Source organism: Staurois parvus, unplaced genomic scaffold (genome assembly GCF_062004578.1).
Source record: "Staurois parvus isolate SC_StPar_1 unplaced genomic scaffold, SC_StPar_1.0 ptg000006l, whole genome shotgun sequence".
NCBI classification, from domain to species: Eukaryota; Metazoa; Chordata; class Amphibia; order Anura; family Ranidae; genus Staurois; species Staurois parvus.
Genome location: NW_028317802.1, coordinates 7933203 through 7955959, shown reverse-complemented (window position 1 = coordinate 7955959; position 22757 = coordinate 7933203). Strand labels below are relative to the sequence as shown.

The window sequence follows — 22757 nt, the reverse complement described above, 5'->3', positions numbered from 1 at the left end:
ATTTACCAAAACCATATAATATGAGGTCAAACCTACACATTTTCAATTTGTAGTCAATCAGGCAGGCCCTTTTACTACATAGCTGAAGGTAAATCTAAAGGAAATTGAATAAAAAAAAATTGTATAATGTATGGCCAGCCTTACATTTACAGGGTGAGATTCTGCTGCTTGGTAACATTGCAGTTCAGCTTGTGAAATGAACAGCTCGTTAAATAAATAGCTTAGGTCTGCAAGGCCAAGAGACCTGTTTTAGCAATAAAAAGGTGTCCAGGTTTCTGCATCGCTAAAACAATGATGTAAGCCAAACAAGGCACATTGAATTTCCCCAAGCATAGAACAGCAATGATGCTCTGGTTATTTTTGCTAACCTTGTATGCTCTTCCCTAAGGATGGGGTGCAATATTGCATGTCAGTGTTTCACTTTACTGTAGGATATGTACTGTCATTAGCCTTGCTGGTGTTGGGGACGGAAGGTACTCCTGTAATAAGCAGTTGCAGAAGAAGGATAACCATCTGGTCACAGAACTCAGTCTGACCATTCATGACCGCATTATTCGGTTCCTAGTATCCTGGTGCATCATCACCGCTAGTTAACAAGCTCAGCTTTAACCATTTGTCCTCCAGAGGATTTACCCCCTTTCCTGACCAGAACATTTTTTGCGATACAGCCCTGTGTTACTTTAACTGACAATTGCGTGGCCATGCAAATGCTGCACCCCAATGAAATTTGCGTCCTTTTTTCCCCACAAATAGAGCTATCAGTGGTATTTAATCACCTGTGCATTTTTTTATTTTTTGCGCTATAAACAAAAAAATAAATAAATACTGAAAATTTTGAGAAAAAAAAACAATATTTTTGACTTTTTGTTATTAACCAATTCAATACCGGGCAATTTTACACCTTCCTGCCCAGGCCAGTTTTCAGGTTTCAGCGCTCTCACACTTTGAATGACAATTGCGCGGTCATACAACATTGTACCCAAACTAAAACTTTATCATTTTCTTCACACAACTAGAGCTTTCTTTTGGTGGTATTTAATCACCGCTGGGGTTTTTATTTTTTGCTAAATTAACAAAAAAAGACCAAAAATTTTGAAAAAAAAAAAAGTGTTTCTTTGTTTCTGTTATAAAAGTTTGCAAATAAATAATTGTTCTTCATAAATTTAGGTCGAGATGTATTCTGCTACATGTCTTTGGTGAAAATAACCCAAATTAGGATGTATTTTTTAGTTAGTAGGAAAGTTATAGAGTTCACAAACTATGGTATAGATCTGAATATTGATCAATCCTGAAGTACTGACAGCCAATCTAATTTCTTGAGGTCCAAGAATGTCAGAACAGTACAGATATCCCCCAAATGACCCCTTTTTGCAAAGTAGACAGTCCGGCGTACTTCATAAGAGGCATGGTGAGTTTTTTGAAGTTGTATTTTTTTTGTCATAATTTTTCGGAAAATTAAAAAATTAAAAAAATTAGTTTCACTATTTTTGTTTTACATATTGTCACCAGTGCAGTACAGCGTCATCATATAACTGGCATGGCGGTGACCAGGGACACTGACTGGTGACAGTATGAAAAAAAAAAAATTATATATTTTTTTAAGATTTTTTTTCATATTTCACTAAGACCAAAGTAGTACAATGTTACCATAGTAACATTGTACTACTTTGGGGAAGTGATCAGTATTTTTTTTTTTTTATTTTTTTTATTTTTTTTTTTTTATTTTTTTTATTTTTTTTTTTTACACAATTTGCTTATAGCAAAGAATTACTTTGCTATAAGCAAGCATTTACCTGAATGACATCAATTCATTCAGGGTTTTTTTTTTTTTTTTTGTGCTTAGCTGTGATTTGGCCACAGCTGATCACATGACATGTGCATGTGATTAGCTGTGACCATTCACAGCTAGGCAGTAGTATACAATGGATGGCATGAATGAAGCCATCCATTGTATACAACTGTCATGTGACCTGCTGTGATTGGTCACAGCAGGTCACATGGTACTGGCAACGGGGCCGATACTCAGATCTGTCATCGGCCGTGTCCGAGGTACACGGCCGGTGACAGATCGCGCCGCTGCGCCGTGTGGAGGACGCCATATGGCGTCCACCCGGAACGCTGATGACATTTGCCGCCCGCCATTCTGCCATAGGGCAGGTGGCAAATGGTTAAACATGTCCAGTAAAAATTTTTTTTAAAAAATCTAAATTTGTCATACATTTAGGTCAAAATGTATTCTGCTACATATCTGCTAACAATACTTGTAAATTAATTGGTTTAAGTTAAGTTATAGTATTTACAAATGGCTGTAAATATACTGGAATTTTTTTTTTTTTTTTTTTTTTTTTACTACTAATGGCGGGGATCAGCGACTTATAGCGGGATGCTATGTTGCACCTCCCCACCTATTTTCATCCTTAAAAGCCCACACCACTGCACTGCAACCACTTGCATTGTTTGTGGGGTGGATGCAGCATGGCTCATTAATTTGCCAAGTGTGATGGGGGGATTATTTTTTGCATGCCACAATGTGTGTATACTCCAATTGCAACTGCAGCTTACAGGTAGGTGGCAAAAACATGACTCAATTGCTAATTTTTTTACTACACCCCAACCGCAAGTGTAAACTAGGTCATATAGAGCTGTCCTTATGGTCAAGAGCAGTACTTTGTTTTTAACTGCTTCCATGTCACCCTATAGCAGAAATACTGCTACAGGGCAGCACGGGTGCGCAAAATCACGTATATATATGTGATTTTGCAGTTTCGGGTAGGGGGAGCGCACACCCTACCCACACTGCCATTTGCGGCCTTGGCTGTCAATCACCAGGTCCTGGCCGGTGATTCCCCGCTAGCACCTGGCAATCTCCGAGAATTACCAAATGGGGGGAGACCTGTGTATAAACACAGATCTCTCCCCTGTCAGCTCCTGCATACAAAGCAGTGTGCTTACAGTGGAAAACACACACACAGCACACATAGTAAAATAGCGCACAGTTAACCCTTTGATTGCCCCAGATGTTAACCCCTTCCTGCCCAGTGTCATTAGTACAGTGTCAGTGCTTTTTATTAGCACTGATCACTGTATTAGTGTCACTGGGGAGGTCATTGGCAGTTAGTCCCCCCTGCGTCAAACTGCGTGCCGCAGTCCCACTATAAGTCGCTGATCGCCGCCATTACTAGTATATAAAAAAAACAAAACAAATTCCAGTATATATACCGCCATTGTATTTGTAGATGCTATAACTTTCATGTAAACCAATTAATTTACATATAATGAGATTTTGTTTAGCAAAGACGTAGCAGAATACATTTTGGCCTAAATTTATGACGAAATTTGATTTTTTAATTTTTTTACTGGATATGTTTTTATATCAAAAAGTCCAAAATATTTTTTATTTTTCAAAAGTGTTGGTTATTGTTTTGTTTATAGCGCAAAAAATAAACAATGCACAGGCGATCAAATACCACTGAAAGAAAGCTCTATTTGTGGGGAAAAAGGACATAAATTTCATTGATGTACAGCATTGCATGACCGCATAATTGTCAGTTAACGTAATGCAGCGCTGTATCACAGAAAATGGCCTGATCAGGAAGGGGGGTAAATCCTCCTGGCCAAGTGGTAGCTTAAGGCAAAAAAGAAATGTAAATAGTGGATTGTGCATTAATTATCTTACTCCTCAGTCTTGATTCCAAACACCTCTTCTTAAGCCATCCTGCAGTGTAATGGATCAAAGTCAGTTTTCTCAAGGAGCTGAGCATTTTTTCCCTGCTGGCTATCTGCTTGGTCACTGGTCCTCTCACTGCCCCCATAAGTTCTACTGCCTCTGCAGCCTACAAGAATGGACCTGGCTTCTGCAATTGTCACTTCCACATCATTAGTGATGTAGACACCCGAAGAAGGACCCTAGGAAGTAAACAGAAGAGAGAAGGGTCATCATGTGACTGTGGCTTCAGGTAAATAAAACGGGTATTTGGTTAGGTTTTCTTTTGGGTAGAGGGGGGTTGTTAATAACCTGGAGTTTGACACTGGGTGCACAGCAGCACAATCTGCAACCACTGTGTCCACTAGACAAAGGGGATTGTGGTGCTCAGTATCGGGCGCACTGTGAGAGGCCCAGATACCATGTGATCGCAGTGCCATCACATGTCACTTAGTAGTATATAATTGTAGCATGGGAGATTTATCCTATCTGTGAATGCTGTTATATGCTGACTGGCATCTCCTCTGAAACCTGAAACTTGCACTGATACAGACAACACAGACTGTAATAGAGAGAGAGAACCAATCATAAGAGCCATTGAAGGAGCCAGTGACAAGGACTTTCTCAAGCAGGAAGGGCAGCTGCTAAGGATTGTGGAAGATGCAGTCTTGAACAGAAACGGCCTTATAGGCTGATATGGAGATAGAGCTACAAAAGCCTTCATGCTTAGGGAAAGCAGAGTGAAGGGATCCATCTTGTGTTTTTCCTGAGGGAGATCAGTCTGCATGTGGCAGGAGAGAGTCTGGACCTAGCAGAGAAGTGCTTAGGGTCAGTTCACAGCATGCTGAGTTATCTGCATCAGTCAGGGGAACATCCAAACTGAGAGATGTGGACCTACAATACAGAAGCGCTCAGCGTGAGGTGACCAGAGGAGCCTGTCATTTCCAGGACGATCGTTTGGGCCTTTGTCACAGGATCTGGTGAGAGGGATTTTGCCCACTGGCAGATGACAGGAACGCTGCACACATACAGAGATATTACACTTCTTTCATACTCACCAGGCACTGGGTGGTGTAGATGGCACTGCTGAACAGACACAGTATTTGCTATGCTATACAAATACTGCCACGGGATTACAATTATACTGCACCATAGGAGTTTAAGTGCACCAACGAAAGTGGCTAGCTGAAGATCCCAAGATTCATCCTGTTACCAAGAGCATGAAGTTACTGGTGCCATACGGGCACACGCATGCGTATTCAGGCCTCTATATTGCATGGTGTGTGAGGGAATAGCTTTACCTTGGAAAGCAGCTAGTAGCCTCCCTGGCGGTATTCCCGAGTGTAGCTCGGGGTAAACTTCCAGTACCACAAGCGGTAACCCCGAGCTACACTCGGGATTACCATGTGGCGCTGCTTCGTGATCCCTCAGTCACTTACTTTGTCCTGCGCTCCCGCGATGTCCCTGCTGCAGCGTCCCCGGCAATGTAATCCGGCGGATGCCGGCATCTGTCATCTGGGTTCCGTTCCCTGCGAGCGCCGGGACGTACGGGGGACAGAACGGCGGGAAATTTGAAAATGACAAAAAGTGACATTTACAAAAATCACTAAAATCACATAGTAAAACATTACTGTATCTAACCATTTCACATACATTTTGTCCCTACTGCTTTGTCCTGTGCCCTGCCTGCATTTTTACTGTTCTTTCTACCTGGAAACTGAGAAATGTCCATGGCGTCCAAAAAGCGTCCCTTTAGGTCAAAAGCAGTTTTAGACCATCTAGAGAACAGTGATAGTAAATTAGAACCACTTGCAGAATTGAGTGATGATTCGTGGGGAAATTCGTCATCAGACACTGAAAACGATTTTGCGACTTTGCTCAGTGATGTGCGAACTTGGCGTTATATTTAAAATTTAAGTGTTTTTGATTTGATTATATTATTGAATTAAATTATTAATATATTTTTTTATGATTATTTAATAAATTATAATTTATGATTTCGTGTTTCAAATTTTATCATACCCGGGATGTTTACTAGACTCTTGTTCGGACAGATTTCAGCGAGTTATTCCTAAGAATTACAGGCCTACAATATAAAACGCCAAATTTGCATGAAAAATAATGGTACCGCTTTCAGCACCAAAAATCTGAAATAATCATACCGCCAGGGAGGTTAAGCAACATTTGGGTACAGTGTTTGCCTATTGGGCTTGTGGTGTCAGGGGTTAGAAGGGAGAAGTTTGACACAACAGAGAGTCGCTCTTCTGCTCTCCTCCTGCTTGGACATCATAGAGCTGAATATATATGTAGAGAAGTTAAATCCACTTTGAGGTTGCCATTTAAGTGTTTGCCTCTGCTCTTGGGGTTATTCACGGTTGGAATCCCCTGAAAGCAGCCTGAGTGTAAAAGTGAGTTATATTGCTTTCGGTCACAGTATTTGCTGTTGTCTTGATTCACCTAACATATACCTGTTGTTAATGTTTATTACTTCCCATAGAGGTCTTACAGTAAAGCTGATCTCTGTGTTTTATTATAAAGTGTGTGCTTTTCATTGGTCCTTGCACTTACTCTATTGCCAGGTGTGTCAGTTGGGGCTGAGACAGTTCTTGGGGTTGAGAAGCAGAGTGGCTGAGTGAACAAACTTAGGCAGCCCCTATGGGGGTATTGCTACATAATGATGTCATCAATTGATGCCATTCATGACTCTTGTTTACTGTGTGTGATCTGTGATTGGTCACCATTGATAACATGGTACCCGGGCCAGTCACAGCACCCTGTAAAATGAGATAGTTGTGGCCCAATCACAGCATCATAATAATAAACAATTAATCATGAATGAAAGCCATTCAGAACAGTTCAAACGTTTGCTGTTACAGTGATCATCACTTCATCACTGTAACAAGCAATCACAGCGTATTAAAAAAAAAAAAAAAAAAATCCCTGATCATCCTTCAGAGTGGTACAGTGTCAATATGGCAGGGTTTGACAAATCACAGACGCCAGGTCACCATGGCAACTAGAAATTGTGTCCTGGCGCCTGGGCTTTTGTCAACCCCCATATCTCCCAAACGTCCCGTGATTTGGGGCATCCCGGAGTGGAGCCCAGTGCCGGAACATATTCGGGCACTTTGTTCCAGTGACTTGTCCAGCAGGGGCGCAACTAGCATGGGCGTTGGTTGCCTCTGGCCTGTGGGGGGTGTATGGGGTACCACATACTGCAATTAAGTATCTGTATTGGAGCCAATATCTCCTCTCCGACTGTGACAGACAGCCAGAGGGGAGATTTCAGCTTGCAGTACACATACTAGATTGTGGTGTGTGGTATCTCATATACCCCGCACAAGCAGCGGGGCACAGGCAACCAGTGCTCACGAAACCCACTGCATATGATCGGACTAAAGCCGCCTCCTCCTTCTCCAAGGCTCTGATGTTCTCCTGTACACAGACAGGAGGAGCTGGGGAGGAGGAACAATATTCTACTTGTACCACGAGGGCCGGGGGGGTGGGCAGTGACTGGGAAGGGGGGTGGAGGGGGGCAGGTAACAAAGGTGTAAGAGGATATGTTTCTGGAGGGGCGCTTTGCCTATGTATTTGACACTCCAGCATACACCCCCCACAGCACCCCAACTTCTAGCACAAGTACTCTCCCCTCCCAAAGCACCCCCCAGTACATGTCCAATCCCCTCCCAAAACACCTTCCTGGTATGTATCTGACCCCCCAGCACAAATCCACTTCCCTTCTAAAGTAGTCTCCCCACACCCCCCACCCCCAATCAGATATCCACCCCCCACCTTCTAGCACAGGTTCTTTCCCCTTCCAAAGCACCCCCCCCCCCCAGTAGGCATCTGACTCCATTCCCCCCAGCAAAAGTGCACTCTCCTCTTGCCATTTTCAGTATTTTCATTTATATCAGAGGTGCTTGTGACCTCCTGCTCTGGGATTGCAAACCCAGATTGAGGGTTCCCAGCCCGCCATCCCAGAGCATCAGTGGTGAGAATAGAGCTGGCTGTAGAGGAAGCATGTGGCTGCAGTAGAGAGCAGAGCATGCTGTATAGCTCCGGATCCTGTCACAGGCGGGATAATACCAAATGCACTCCGCCTGGTACAGAAACAGTCAGCCATACTTATGGGGTGATATCTGAAGTGAAGATTGTGTTTAAAGGTCAGTTTTTTTTATTAAAATCCCATTGCAATGGACATATCTATTATAGTTTTGCACTGGTTACTCTGCGCTGGTTTCAAACTGATCCACAGGTACAGCGCAGTGCACCTGCTGGTTACCTGCACTGAGCCATAGAATTCTATTGTATTCTGCAAGTGTGGTGCACCTTTCTGAAAGTGCACCAAAACTCCTGAATGCAGTAGTTTTGGTGTACATTCAAAATATGCACCACACCTGCAGAATATAATAGAATTCTATGGCAAAGTGCAGCTAACCCACAGGAAAGCCACCGCTGTACTGCACTGCACCCACGGTGCTGGAAAACTGCAGCACATCAGTGTGAAAGCAGCCTTATGCAGGCCATAGATGGGGAGAAAACCGGCTGATTTTTCTTTAAAAAAATGAAAAATCGGTCGTTCAAGCGGCCGACGTTACCAGGAATGGTAAAAAAAAAAAAAAAAAAAAAAAAAAAAAAAAAAAAAAAAAAAAAAAAAAAAAATCGGCCGATTTTCATCCCGTCTACTGCCGGCAAAAAGTGTCCCTGCAGAGAGCTGCGCTATTTCTTTGACAGTGCTTTGACATTTATAGTGGCTGCAATGTATCTATTTGTATCCATTTCGGGTACAGATGTTTTTATTCGGAAACAAATAGATACATTGTTGCAACCGCTATAAATGTCAAAGCACTGTCAAAGAAATAGCAGAGCTCTCTACAGGGACACTTTTTGTCGGACTGGAATTCTTCTTCATCCTCTTCTTCTTCATCCTCTTCTTCTTTTTGTCTTCCTCTTGCAGGTCACTGCACTGCACTCTTTGACTGTACTGCATTTGTTCAGTTAGCATTGTGTAACACTACCCTCTTGAGGGCTGCTGAGTTTTTGGGTCCCCCTAAGCTCTGCACAGCCAGTCAACACACATTTTCCACACTTTCATCCAGGTCAGTCCATGAGCTTGTTTTTTTTTTGTTTTGTTAAGGGTTAACAACTTGGATGCGGTTTAGGTATATATGGGATGCCCAATGGAACTGAACAACTTGGAGGAAAATTTCTTAGGCAAAATGGCAAGAGTCCAGCAAACAGCACAAAATGGATCCTAGGCTCTCTACTCCTTTAGAAGTGGCACTTCCCTTCTTACAGATTAGCATGCAGTCTTTGTTAGGAGCACTTGGCCCCCTTAAATGAACCTCCTCAGACCCCAGATGAAAATCTCCACATCCACCCGGCTGTCTTGAGAGTATCCCATGGCCAGGGATTCTGAGACACACAAAGAATGTAGTCCCAGGGAGAACTAGTTGGGTGTGCACCTAACCAACCTCTCCTTTCTGTGGCCCAAGGTAGAAGTACTCACTCTGTCCTGTTTCTGTAGCTTTAAAGGTTGAAGCGGCTTTCAGGCCTTACACTGGGCTGGCTCCTTCCCTGCTGACAAGTTGTCTTTCCATAATAGACTGTAGGACAGTGGAGATCCTTCTGTCCAGCTTCAGCCTGAAGGCAGACCCACCTCCTCTGGAGCTCACTTCATCTTCCACCCTGCTGACCAGGCTCTCTCATATTTAAGGGCTGACCTAGTCACCATGTCAGGCTTCCTGCCTGGAGATTGGCCAGATTCCTCTAAGTATGCAGGTAAGCCCCTCCTCACCCCTGCCCACTGCTTTTAGAAGCTTTCTAGAAAAGTATCAAAGAAATGACCTGCAGAGCCCTTCAGCTTTAACTTGAGGTAACTTCACTGACTCACTCCCAGGCTCACTTACACCCAGGTTTCTAACAAGCTTCTAACTATGCACACAAAAAAAACAAAACAAAAAAAAACAAAACAAAAAAAAACACAATAGAAGGCGTTGCAATTGTTTCCAGGTTTTTGTGTAGACCACAGACCACCTCCCCATTACATTATTGAGAAGAGGAGAGGAGGAGATGTTCTATAGTCCTAACACTTTGAGTGCTTTGGGTGACAATGCTGTTCCACCACAGATGCAGTATATTTAGTAATAGTTGTCACCCTAAGCCAGGAAGTGCATTACAGGCAGGATTACCAGGTAAAAGAACTCTTCTAGGAGTGACTGGGCCCATATAGTTTTCCCTTCAGAATACACTAAATTGAAGTACGTAAATGCAGCCCAGCCACATAACAATGAGATTTCTGCTTCAAATGCATTTTCATGCTGCAAAATTCATGCATGAATAGATCCCAATGAAAGCTTTACCAAGTCATATGAAAACTGCCATTTGCAACTGCCTTTATATAAAAGCTAGTCGCCGAGGCTACCAGTCATATTAACCCAGTGCCTGATGTACAGCAAGTTATTGGAATGGAACCAAATTCTGTATGAGGATAGGAAGTCCCAAGTTCACTTGCTTTAGGCTTGTTCCAGGTCAGTGACTCAAAGTCCTGCAGCCAAAGGAAGCCAGAAAGCTAGCATTTTCAGAAGGAGATCAGTAATGGCAGCCTGCATTATCAAATTTCTTAAATCTGGCATGGAGGCACTACAATTGTCTAACATCAGTAAATTCAGCTTACTGAGAAATGAGAAGAAGCACTGACAGATCGTAGCCAGTGCACCATCTATGACTGTGATAGATATTAATGATTGATGATCACTTGGTTGCATTGAATTTGTATGTCGGCAAAATGCACAATGATGAAGAATGACAACAGCACTCGGGGGTATAGAGGTTAAATAGCTAGTGTAGGGTTACCCCAGCAGGGGCCACTTCATAATGCTTGTTCCTAGTGGTTGCCCTAAACCTGCAAGCCTCCCGATACCGCTGACACTCTGGGTTCAGACTGCCTGAGGGCCTGGGGTCAGTACGGGGCCCCATGAGATGCCCCTGGTACCTTTTTCATAGGCTTTTTTGAGTTTGGGCAAGGACACAGTGGCCCCATGATCCCCTATTGCCCGGGGGCCCCATGAGTTGTCAGTCCGCTCCTGGTTCAGACATACTTCAACAGTATGGAATAATAATGCAAGAGACATGATTCTTTCATAACACCTCTTTATTAGGCTCCTTCAAAAGAGTAGACTACAGGATGAAGATTTAGGAGGTACATCCCCAGGAACTGCATAAAAGCAAAACACTGATAAAATGGAGATAACCAAATGGCAACAGTTAACAGATTATACAGTCACAAATGGTAAATTGTAACTAAGTAACTGCAACACCAGCAGCAGGAGGGGGGGGGGGGGGGAAGTGTTGTCGATCAGCTCCCTCTGTACCACTGGCATCACAATAGGGAATGCAAATTAAAATAAATAAAATATACACACATACACAGGGGCGGACTGACAACTCATGGGGCCCCCGGGCAACAGGGGATCATGGGGCCCCTGTGTCCTTGCCCAAACTCAAAAAAGCCTATGAAAAAGGTACCAGGGGCATCTCATGGGGCCCCCTACTGACCCCGGGCCCTCGGACAGTGCCCGAGTTTCCAAATGGTCAGTCCGCCCCTGCACATACACACACTGGCATAAATGGATATAGACACCCTAATTTAACCCCTTCACGTCTAATGGTAAAACAAATCTAAATGCCTAAGCACAATTTTGCAACATTGACATGTGTTAGTAAAACTGTACATATCATCACAACTACTTTGTACATCCAGGTGAATTATACCTTGTTTTTTTCAGAACAAATTGGGCTTTCATTTGGTGGTAAATGGTAATGGATATCTACTGATTTTTTTTATATAATAAAGAAAAACTGGTCCAAAATAGTAAAAAAAAAATATATTTTTTAATTTAGCTGTGTGTTTCTTGTTACTACCATAACCTACCACCAGAGAACAACCCAAAATAAATTCTCCAGCTCTTGATGATCGCAGCAATACCATGTGTGTACCCATAGCACAGCCCAGAAATAATGCGCATTTTGTTTTTGTCTTTTTTTACCTAAAAACACTGACGTCAAATTTTTTTTTTTTTAATATGAGCAGGGCCCTTGAATCCCTCGTGTTTTGTTTTGTTACTGTATTGTCTCATGTTCTGTCCCCCACTATAATGTACAGCACTGAGCAAACCTTTTAGCGCTATATACTGTATAATAATAATAATAATAATAATATCCTGACCTTTGACCCTGACCCAAACACTAACCCTGGCACAGAACTAGATTAAACCTTGATCTAGGTATTTTTTCTTTATTTTTTAATATTTATCATCTTTTCTTTTTTTTTTTTTTAACAAAAACATTTTTTTTCCCTCTATGCCAGGAGTTAGAGAGATACAATGTATCTCTCTTCTCCATTCATAGAGAGAAAAAAAAACAAGGGTGCTGGGCTGTACAGTGACTGATCACTGTGATAGCCAATCAGAGGCTATTACAGCGATCATGTGACCCGGAATCGGGAAACGGTGACACCGCGGTCTTTGCGCTGGGAGCAATAGGGTGTCGCGCTCCCAGCACAAAGACAGGTATGCAAATATGCAGCCCCACGGAAAAAAGCCCAGTTCTGTGAGGTTGCATATTTGTGTTGTGGCGTCAAGGGGTTAAATGACAATAGCTTAGATGTGAGGAGGTCCCTTGAAGAAGAAATAGCAAATTCCTGAGATGTTTAAAGTTCCTGATGCGATAGTAGCAATTGTCTTCTGCTGGCAATGGTGGGGCCCATATACAGTAGTGAGTACTGGTAATTGAATTAAGAGAACATATAGGCTGTGGTAAATGCTCAAAGCAAAGATCTCCTGATACTGAAGTGTAAAGGTGCCTGCATGCACTGTCTCTAGAGTGTTGTCAGAAAGAGGTTGAGCATTCTGCCAACTCACCAATCCCATGGATAGCACAACTTCCTAAGAACAGCGTTTTTTCACAGACTCTTGGCTGTTCACAGAGAAGTGCAGTGTTACAGCCTGACAGCTTGTCAGTGCGGCAAGCAGAGGTGAATGGTTGAAGACTGACTAGTGACAGTCCCAATGCAGAGAAGCTGATCCGATCGTGATTGGTGTCACCTCTGCTGAACTGGTATGTGGGGTCCCGCAGTAGTATCCTGCAATCTGTCTTTGGAGGAGAAAGGCATTCCCCACTATATTCAGCTCTGAATTCTGCACCAAGACAGTTAACCTGTTCCTTGCTGTAGAATATATCTGCTCTTCCAGCAACCTTATGGTTCCCCAGATCTCTGGTAGTTGTAGTTAAATCAGCACTCAGAAATACATAGGATTACTCTGTTATCAGAAGAACTGGATCCACTCTGCCAAATGGAAGTGATGTAGCAGTCCCAGTACTGGACACTAGGGAGGAAAGGATTACCCATAGTCTCATCTGTAAATGTCCCAGCACCTGGCTATACAAGCATCATTGCACAGTGAAAATGGGGACTGCTGTACCTCCGTAATGCTTTTATACGATAGCTGTATCTGCTGTACCTCCATAATGCTTTTATACGATAGCTGTATCTGCTGTACCTCCGTAATGCTTTTATACGATAGCTGTATCTGCTGTACCTCCGTAATGCTTTTATACGATAGCTGTATCTGCTGTACCTCCTTAATGCTTTTATACGATAGCTGTATCTGCTGTACCTCCGTAATGCTTTTATACGATAGCTGTATCTGCTGTACCTCCGTAATGCTTTTATACGATAGCTGTATCTGCTGTACCTCCGTAATGCTTTTATACGATAGCTGTATCTGCTGTACCTCCGTAATGCTTTTATACGATAGCTGTATCTGCTGTACCTCCGTAATGCTTTTATACGATAGCTGTATCTGCTGTACCTCCGTAATGCTTTTATACGATAGCTGTATCTGCTGTACCTCCGTAATGCTTTTATACGATAGCTGTATCTGCTGTACCTCCGTAATGCTTTTATATGACAGCTGTATCTGATGGCATAGAGGAACCCTACCCTATTGGCTTTGGAAAACAGATAAGCAGGCGCAAAGGAGGATGGAAGAGAATGCAGAGTATCTCCAGCGCTTGGGAATGGCGTGAACAAGAATGTAGTCCATGATGTTTTAAAAAGCCTGAACGATTATCTTATTTAAGATTATTGAATTACTCATCACTGAAGACAGCATTACGCCTGACAACATGCACTTTAAGAAAAAAAAAAAAGTCAGCACTGTCCCAATCCCTGTAGTATTTAGAGTAAGGATTTGGTAAAACTTTGATCCAGACCTTTTAATAAGCTTTTCATTCAATGCCCCAACCACAATAATACACACACATGCACACTGTTTAGCTGCAAGCCAAAAAAAAAGTGAACAGTATGTTTTTGTGTATGGAAAAAAAATTTAAGCAGTCCATTAAAATGCAAGAAAACGCTGGCAGAACTTAGATAATCAGAAATTGTTCATGGTAATAAAACCATCATATTGCTCCACGTAAATTTGAAATACTTCCTTATTAAAGGGTTGCAGCAGGGTGGTGTGTGTTTTTAGGGGTTAAAACAGGCAGTTAGGAGGAGACACTGCCTGCCAAATGCTCTCTGAAAAGCGTTCTGTAATGGATTGATTTTCAGAAGATGATGCATGTATAAAAAGGAGCCCTTCCGGTTTGCTAACAGTAGCTCTAAAACTGATAGAATTTAGGAGGTAGAGGAAACCAGAATATGTTCAAGTAGTGTTCAGTCTGCTTTTATACTAAAAAAAAAAAAAAACCCCACTGATCGTCAAAGTCATATGGCTACATTCACATTAGCCTCCTGCATTGAGCCCTGGTTTACACTATGAGTTGTACAGAAACATGCAGTGCATCTCTGGATCGCAGGTTTCCTGCACTGCATTCTAGTGTGACCCTAGACTTAAAGGGTAACTCCACTTTCATGGGGGAAAAAAATTGTGAATAAAAAAATAATAATTTAGCATATACCTCATGTTTTGCATTGTATTGTATTGTTATTGTTCTGTCCCCCATTGTAATGTACAGCGCTGAGTGAACTATTGGCGCTTTATAAATACTGTATAATAATAATAATTTACAACTGGCACACAAGCCATATTGTAATTGAAGGTTATTAAAAATTACTTTTCCTTTTCAATCTGCAGTGCTGTAATATTCTGTAAAATGCAACATAATATGGCAGCCTAGAGACATTTTGTATAGAAAGCCCCTCAGACATGTGATTTCCTGCTAGTATGATTGGCTTGCTGATTTTCCGAGAAGTCTGCACTGAGATTCAAGTCAGAATTTGAGCATCCCTTGCAACAAAAATGGCATTTTTGGTGAGATGCTCCCAAAGGGATATCACATCTAAAGGGATGTGTAGCGGCAACTTTGGGAATATCAGGTAAGACACGAACTTGAGGAAAAAAAACCTTTTATTTACCAGCTGGGACTTAGCCAGACAGTGTCTGTAAAGCTAAGTGGCTTTAAAAACATCTCACAGAGTATACATAGTAACAATTATGTCACAATGCATATTTTTCCTCTTTCACTTTCTGTACATTCAAAAGGCTTTTTTAAACAGTGCAAAATATAGCCTTGAATACCAGCTACAGAAGGATATCAGCTACAGGCTGGAACACATTACTTCACAGGAGATAAGGGAGGGGGGAAGTGAGCTGGTGACCTTGCTATTGCAAATAGAAGCTCCTAAAAATATTAAAGTTTAAAGGGAAACTCTGCAATGTCTGGGTGCTGCCACAGATGCAACTTTTCTCAGCTGGCTGCTAATTATAAAATCGCTCCTGTACAGATTCATTCTGCAAATGGACACAGACAAACAAATAGACATATAACCCTTTGTTCAAAATAGCAAAAGGTAGAAATCTGCAACATTTTGTTAAGATCCCTGCAATATATGTAGATAACAGAGGGGAATGTTTTTTTCCCCTCACCAAAAGTGGAGTTACTTACTGTACATGCAAAAGACACAGGGGTCGATTTACTAAAATTGGAGAGTGCAAAATCTGATGTAGCTGTGCATGGTAGCCAACCAGCTACTAACATCAGCTTGTTCTATTAAGCTTTAACAAAAAAAACCTGGAAACTGATCGGTTTCGGTGCAGAGCTGCGCCAGATTTTGCATTCTCATGTTCTAGGTAATCAGCCCCATTATCTGGGAAATATAAACAGAGTATCGGTTACCAGGCATTGAGGAGGAGGCAATCCTGCAACCTTCTGAATGCAATTTTTTTTTCTTTAGGGTGTTGCATGTCTACCAGCTGCAATATCACAATCCAGGTGGTTAAAGGAGGTAAAAATGCAGATCACTCACCTATATTTACTTCCCAGATGTAATGGTCCTTTATGCATTCCAGATCAGATTCTCCTACTTATATATGTATTTGTGTCTATATGAGTTTACACTTGTTTAGAGGGAGTCAGCATTTCAGTAATCTGCCCCTGAATGCACAGAATTCTATTTTCTCTAAATAAAGCTAAACCGAATGCATCACAAAGCAGGTAAACACACAGTGTTACATAGTTAGTCTGGCTGAAAAGACAAAAGTCCATCCAGTACAACCATAAAAAAAAAAAGTTATAATCCTACACCTCAGACTTTTTAAACAGGGTGCCAGTTCATGGACCTTCACACTGTTGGGGGGCCTGGACTATAGTTTGCAAAAAAAATATGAATTCCTATGCACACTGCACATATCTTATTTGTAGTGCAAAAAAAACCAGGAAAAAACAATCCAATATTTGAAATGCACAGTACTCTAACCTAGTGGACACCACCACGCACTGTAAAGCACTGGACACCAAAATGCACTGTAACGCACTGGACACCAAAATGCACAGTACACTAATGCACTTGACACCAAAATGCACTGTACACCAACGCACTGGACTCTGCAACGCACTGGACACCAAAATTCACTGTACTCTGGAACGCACTGGACACCGCCATGCACTGTACACCGCCATGCACTGTACACCGCAACGCACTGCACTCTGATACACTGGGCACCTCAATATACTGTACACCGCCATGCACTGTACACTGGACACCTTAATGCACTGTGCCTGGAGAGCTCTCCTGTTGCTCCTCTGGCTGCAGCAGGTGAAATCCAGGGCTTCCAGGTTGCCACTTGTTGGGTCCTTGCGGCCGTGGATCCAGCAAGCAGCCTAGCTATTTGCTGGCCGGCACCGGTTTTTGTTTTTTTCCCAATTTTTTTATTTTATTTCGACTGGCCCGGATAAATGGCTTTGGCGACCCCTGTCCCACACCCACAGTTGATCCAGAGGAAGGCAAAAAACCCAGCAAAGCATGATCCAATTTGCTCCTGCAGGGGAAAAAAAATCCTTCCTGATCCCCCGAGAGGCAATCAAATATTACCTGGATCAATTTTACCTTTAAAGTGTGATTTATACATTTTAAAATCATTTGCTGCTTTTTTGTTGATTTAGAAATATTATGCATGTAGGTCATTGTCAGCATGAATGGGGCCTTAGGGAGTTATCTCTACTATTCATTATTATCCCAGTACAGAAGGTTTCTTTTTTTTTTCTAGAAAGTATAAAAGCTTTATAAGCACATTTATTGAGGCTCCATGCACACCGGCTTAAAAAAAAAAAAAAATGCTACTTCTAGAAGAGTTTTGAGTGTTTCCCGTAGAAGCAAATATTGTTTTCCATACACAGTAGGTAGTCTAGAGCAGCCTATTCTCAACTGGAGTGCTTGGAGGTTTCTTCAGGGGTGCCTTAGCAAAATCTCTAAAAATTGCCCAAAACTTGTATACAAGTCAGCGGGTGGATCAAGCCTGCATTTTAGTTACACAAAGCCACAGGTTTTAATTGTGCACCATTACGACCTTCTAGCTCAGTGGTTCTCAACCTTTCTAATGCCGCAACCCCTTAATACAGTTCCTCATGTTGTGGTGACCCCCAACCATAAAATTATTTTCGTTGCTACTTCATAACTGTAATTTTGCAGTGGGAGGAATAGTGCCCCATCGTTGGCGTCAGCGGGGGGAGCAATAGTGCCCCATCGTTGGCGTCAGCGGGGGGAGGAATAGTGCCCCATCGTTGGCGTCAGCGGGGGGAGGAATAGTGCCCCATCGTTGGCGTCAGCGGGGGGAGGAATAGTGCCCCATCGTTGGCGTCAGCGGGGGGAGGAATAGTGCCCCATCGTTGGCGTCAGCGGGGGGAGGAATAGTGCCCCATCGTTGGCGTCAGCGGGGGGAGGAATAGTGCCCCATCGTTGGCGTCAGCGGGGGGAGGAATAGTGCCCCATCGTTGGCGTCAGCGGGGGGAGGAATAGTGCCCCATCGTTGGCGTCAGCGGGGGGAGGAATAGTGCCCCATCGTTGGCGTCAGCGGGGGGAGGAATAGTGCCCCATCGTTGGCGTCAGCGGGGGGAGGAATAGTGCCCCATCGTTGGCGTCAGCGGGGGGAGGAATAGTGCCCCATCGTTGGCGTCAGCGGGGGGAGGAATAGTGCCCCATCGTTGGCGTCAGCGGGGGGAGGAATAGTGCCCCATCGTTGGCGTCAGCGGGGGGAGGAATAGTGCCCCATCGTTGGCGTCAGCGGGGGGAGGAATAGTGCCCCATCGTTGGCGTCAGCGGGGGGAGGAATAGTGCCCCATCGTTGGCGTCAGCGGGGGGAGGAATAGTGCCCCATCGTTGGCGTCAGCGGGGGGAGGAATAGTGCCCCATCGTTGGCGTCAGCGGGGGGAGGAATAGTGCCCCATCGTTGGTGTCAGTGGGGGGAGGAATAGTGCCCCATCGTTGGTGTCAGTGGGGGGAGGAATAGTGCCCCATCGTTGGTGTCAGTGGGGGGAGGAATAGTGCCCCATCGTTGGTGTCAGTGGGGGGAGGAATAGTGCCCCATCGTTGGTGTCAGTGGGGGGAGGACAATAGTGCCCCATCGCGTTGGTATTAGTGACACAAATGATGGGGCACTATCCCTTCCACTGACACCAATGATACCTACCTTGCTGACCCCTGCTCCAGCCTGGGCTCGCTCTCTCCCTCTCCCATCTACAGCCTGCATACCTGGCTGCAGCAGCAAAATTTGCACTTACCTGTCAGTGTCTTCCTTCTCTGGCCTCTCTCTTCACTCGTTCCTGCAGCTCCCTCGATCTTCTTTGATCTCCGCGCGCTGCCGCTCGGCTCCTCCTCTCCAAGCTCCACCTCCTCGCCGGTGATTGGCCGCCTGTGTGCCTCTCCTGAGCTACAGTTCCGGTGGCCAATCAGCGGCGAGGAGGCGGAGCTGTTGAGTGATCCCGGAGGTGTGGCCAGGTTACAGGGGCAGCATATCATCCCGCCCACAGATCGCCTGAGACAGGAGCGGTGTCTCGGTTCCTAAGACCATCGGAAATATGAGTTTTCCGATGGTCTTAGACGACCCCTGTGAAATGGTCGTTCGACCCCCAAAGGGGTCGCGACCCCCAGGTTGAGAACCGCTGTTCTAGTTGCTGGCGTTCTGACAACCAATGACATCATCAGTTAAGGAGAATGTCAGTTTCCTGCAAAGCATCCTTGTTTGACCCTCCCTTGCTCCTCTCCATCAGTTCTAGGGTTACATCAGCCCAGTGAGGGAGAAAAGAAACATTGGGATACTAGTCAGTACCAGTGTGCAAAACTGTATTTGTTTTGGAAGAATAAATCACCTCGAATGCTGGTTGTCCTATATGTGTTGCTTCATTATATAAAAGTATTAGATTTGTTTTTTTTTACATTTTAGAATGGGGTACCTCAAGACTGTCCATAATTTTAAAGGGTGCCTCGCAGGGGCAGACTGACCATTTGGAAACTCGGGCACTGCCCGAGGGCCTGGGCTCAGTAGGGGGCCACATGAGATGCCCCTGGTACCTTTTTCATAGGCTTTTTTGAGTTTGGGAAAGGACACAGGGGCCCCATGATCCCCTATTGCCCGGGGGCCCCATGAGTTGTCAGTCCGCCCCTGGTGCCTCGAGACCAGGGGCAGACTGACCATTTGGAAACTCAGTCACTGCCCGAGGGCCTGGGGTCAGTAGGGGGCCCCATGAGATGCCCCTGGTACCTTTTTCATAGACTTTTTTGAGTATGGGCAAGGAAACAGGGGCCCCATGATCCCCTATTGCCCGGGGGCCCCATGAGTTGTCAGTCCGCTCCTGCTTGGGACTGTTCTAAACTTTAGAGGGTGCCTTAAAACTGTCCATAATTTAAAGGGTGCCTTGTCTAAAAAAGAAGGTTGAGAAACACTGGTCTAGAGGCGTTTTTTAAGCTCAGAGTTTAGAGGCAGAAAAAACCCCAAAAAACCTTTTGTGTTTTTGAGAGTGTTTTTCTGGCAGAAAAAAAAAATTTCTATATAGTACAAAAAACGCTCAAAAGTGCACTGACATTTAAGCCAGAGTGCATGGAGCCTCATAGTAAAGCCACACTGACTATCCTTTGATTCTCCAACTGTATTGCACATAAAACATATAAAAATGTTTACTAAAGTTCACACAAATCTTCAATCATTTTGAAGTACTAATCAATTGTATGAGGAAAGGCAAACTAAATAGCAATGTTTAAAGTCCATAATTTTAAAAGGTGCCTCGAGACTGTCCAAAATTTTAGAAGGTGACTTAAAATTGTCCATAATTATAAAGGGTGCCTTGTCTTGGGGGGGGGGGGGGAGGCAGACCCCCCCCTAAAAAAACAAACACCTTTTTGTTTTTTGTTTTTAAAAGCGTTTTTCTTGCAGAAAAAAAAAAAATTGTTAAAATGCTGCTAAACGGTAGTACAAAAACCGCTCAAAAGCGCACTGACTTTTTTTAAGCCAGTGTGCATGGAGCCTTATAGTAAAGCCACACTGACTAAGGCTAGGTTCACACCTATGCAGGTTGTGTTTGAGGCGTTCCTGCATTGCATTTTTGCACTTGCGTTTTTTATGCATTTTGCGTTTTTCTTCTCTCTCTTGTTGCTAGGCAGATTTTAAATGCAAAACGCATCCAAAAACACAATACATGCTTTTCTGCAGTGTTCCTATTGAAGTCTATAGAAGCAAAAACACTACGTTTTGCATTCAAAAAAGTCCCCGACCCTTTCCAAAAAACGCACCGGGTAAAAAAACTGAGATGGAAACAGGGGCGGACTAACCATTTGGAAACTCGGGCACTGCCCGAGGGCCCGGGGTCAGTAGGGGGGCCCCATGAGATGCCCCTGGTACCTTTTTCATAGGCTTTTTTGAGTTTGGGCAAGGACGCAGGGGCCCCATGATCCCCTATTGCCCGGGGGCCCCATGAGTTGTCAGTCCGCTCCTGGATGGGAACCTGTCCCATAGGAAATCATATTAAACGGACTATACTGAGTTTCTGCAAAATGCTGCAGAAAACATTTAGGTGTGAACCTAGGGTAACCTATGATTCTCCAACTGTAATGTGCATAAAACATAAAAAGGTTTACTAAAGTTCACATAAATCTTCAATCATTTTGAAGTACTAATCAATTGTATGAGGAAAAGCAAACTAAATTGCAATGTTTAAAGTTCTCTTTGCTTTTAGACTCCTCTATAAAGTAACATGGGGTAAATTTTTTTATGCTCCCCAGTTCTAGACTCCACATGCAGTATTTCTAATACAGAAAGTTTTCTGGAGTTCTCTTGCACGGTGGCACAAGAATTGGGGAGCACAGTTACCATATAGGGGTGCCTGAAGCAGGGGTACTATATTCCAATAAAGGGAATGAATATGAGCCTACCTTAAGTTTCTTCACAGCCTTGCTGCTGTCTTGCTCCTGGCTCCACACCGTGACTCCCCCCTTGTTGTATTGGCACTGCCAGCCTTCGTTAATCTCGCACTGCTCCCGGAAAGTGTTAAAGTCTGCATCGTCTGGAATATGCACCATCCTTCCCGTGTTCCAAAACACAAGATGACTGTATCCCCAAATGACAAATTAACTCTGCCTTGCTCTCAGGTCACTGCACATGAGTTCAATCCTTTTTTTTTTTTTATGTTGGCCAAGTGGCACAGTTTCCTTTTGTCTTATGCTTTGCAGAAGAAAATTCTTTGTTTTTCCATGTCTAGTTATTTTTTATTATCTTCTGTGTTTATTGTTGCTTGCTTCTTTTTTTTTTTTTTTTTAATCAATTTCCAAGGTTTATCTCAGTATCTATGTGTGTTTCTTTCAGGGGTCAGTGATCCTAGCGAATGAACAGGCCACCAGCTGCACACCCCTCCAGGTAGGTTTTGCAATAAGCTCTGCTGACTTGTCTCTGGTTTCCTCTACCTAAGCTTGCAAGGTCCTGTATTATTTAAAAGGTAACATCATACAGGTGTCTTGGATTCCTCACCCAGCCCATTACTTCCACTCCCTCCTCTTTCTTCCTGAGCATCCTCCTCTTTCTCCCTGCCTAAGCTCCATCTGTCTGACTGCAGCAGCTACTGATTCAGCTGATCCCTAGCTAGCCTCATCATCAAGCCCATTAAAGATGCCTGGACTATAGGTGCAATTGTGCATTTCAGGCTGGTAGCAGTGAGAGATGTGTGCATTGCAGCATAGTCAAACTTTCCTTGTGCTGCACTGCCACTGCAGAGGGAGAATCAGAATGTTTAGCAGATTAGAGTCGCAGTTAGAGATTCTAGAAGCTTGGATTTGTTCAGAGTAACTTGAATATCTGTCAGCATGCTTTAAAGAGCCGGTGCCTTGTACTGAATAATGCAATACCACTGACAGGTAGACAGTATATCATTTCTCCCTGCAGAATACTGCAAAGTATTGCTGCAGAGAGCTAGGTACGCGTGAGATGCACAGCAGCAGTGTTATGATTATGGAACATGCAGAGGTCTCTGCAGAAAAATGTTTCTGGACATATTTTATTTCATTCACTTAGTACAGTAGTAACAAAACTATTATTTGGGGGCAGCACGGTGGCTAAATGTTTAGCACCTGTCAGTACTAGGGTTGTTGGTTCGAATCACATCCACTGCATGACCTGCCTGGGTCGTGTTTGCATGTTCTCCCTGTGCCTGTGTGGGTTTCCTCCAGGTACTCTGGTTTCCTCCCACACTCCAAAGACATGCTGGTAGGTTAATTGGATCCTGT

The 22757-nt window shown here is 43.7% G+C and overlaps 1 protein-coding gene across 1 annotated transcript in view; it reads right to left on the bottom strand.

Moving 5' to 3' along the window:
* The window catches only part of LOC149474314 (START domain-containing protein 10-like), a 111170-nt gene extending 88868 nt beyond the window's left edge, over positions 1–22302 (bottom strand). Inside the window, exon 1 of the mRNA XM_089653372.1 lies at positions 21414–22302. Within this exon, the coding sequence (XP_089509498.1) occupies positions 21414–21560 (147 nt within the window). The 5' untranslated portion in view covers positions 21561–22302. The remainder of the gene's footprint in view (positions 1–21413) is intronic.
* Between the last annotated feature and the right edge of the window lie 455 nt (positions 22303–22757).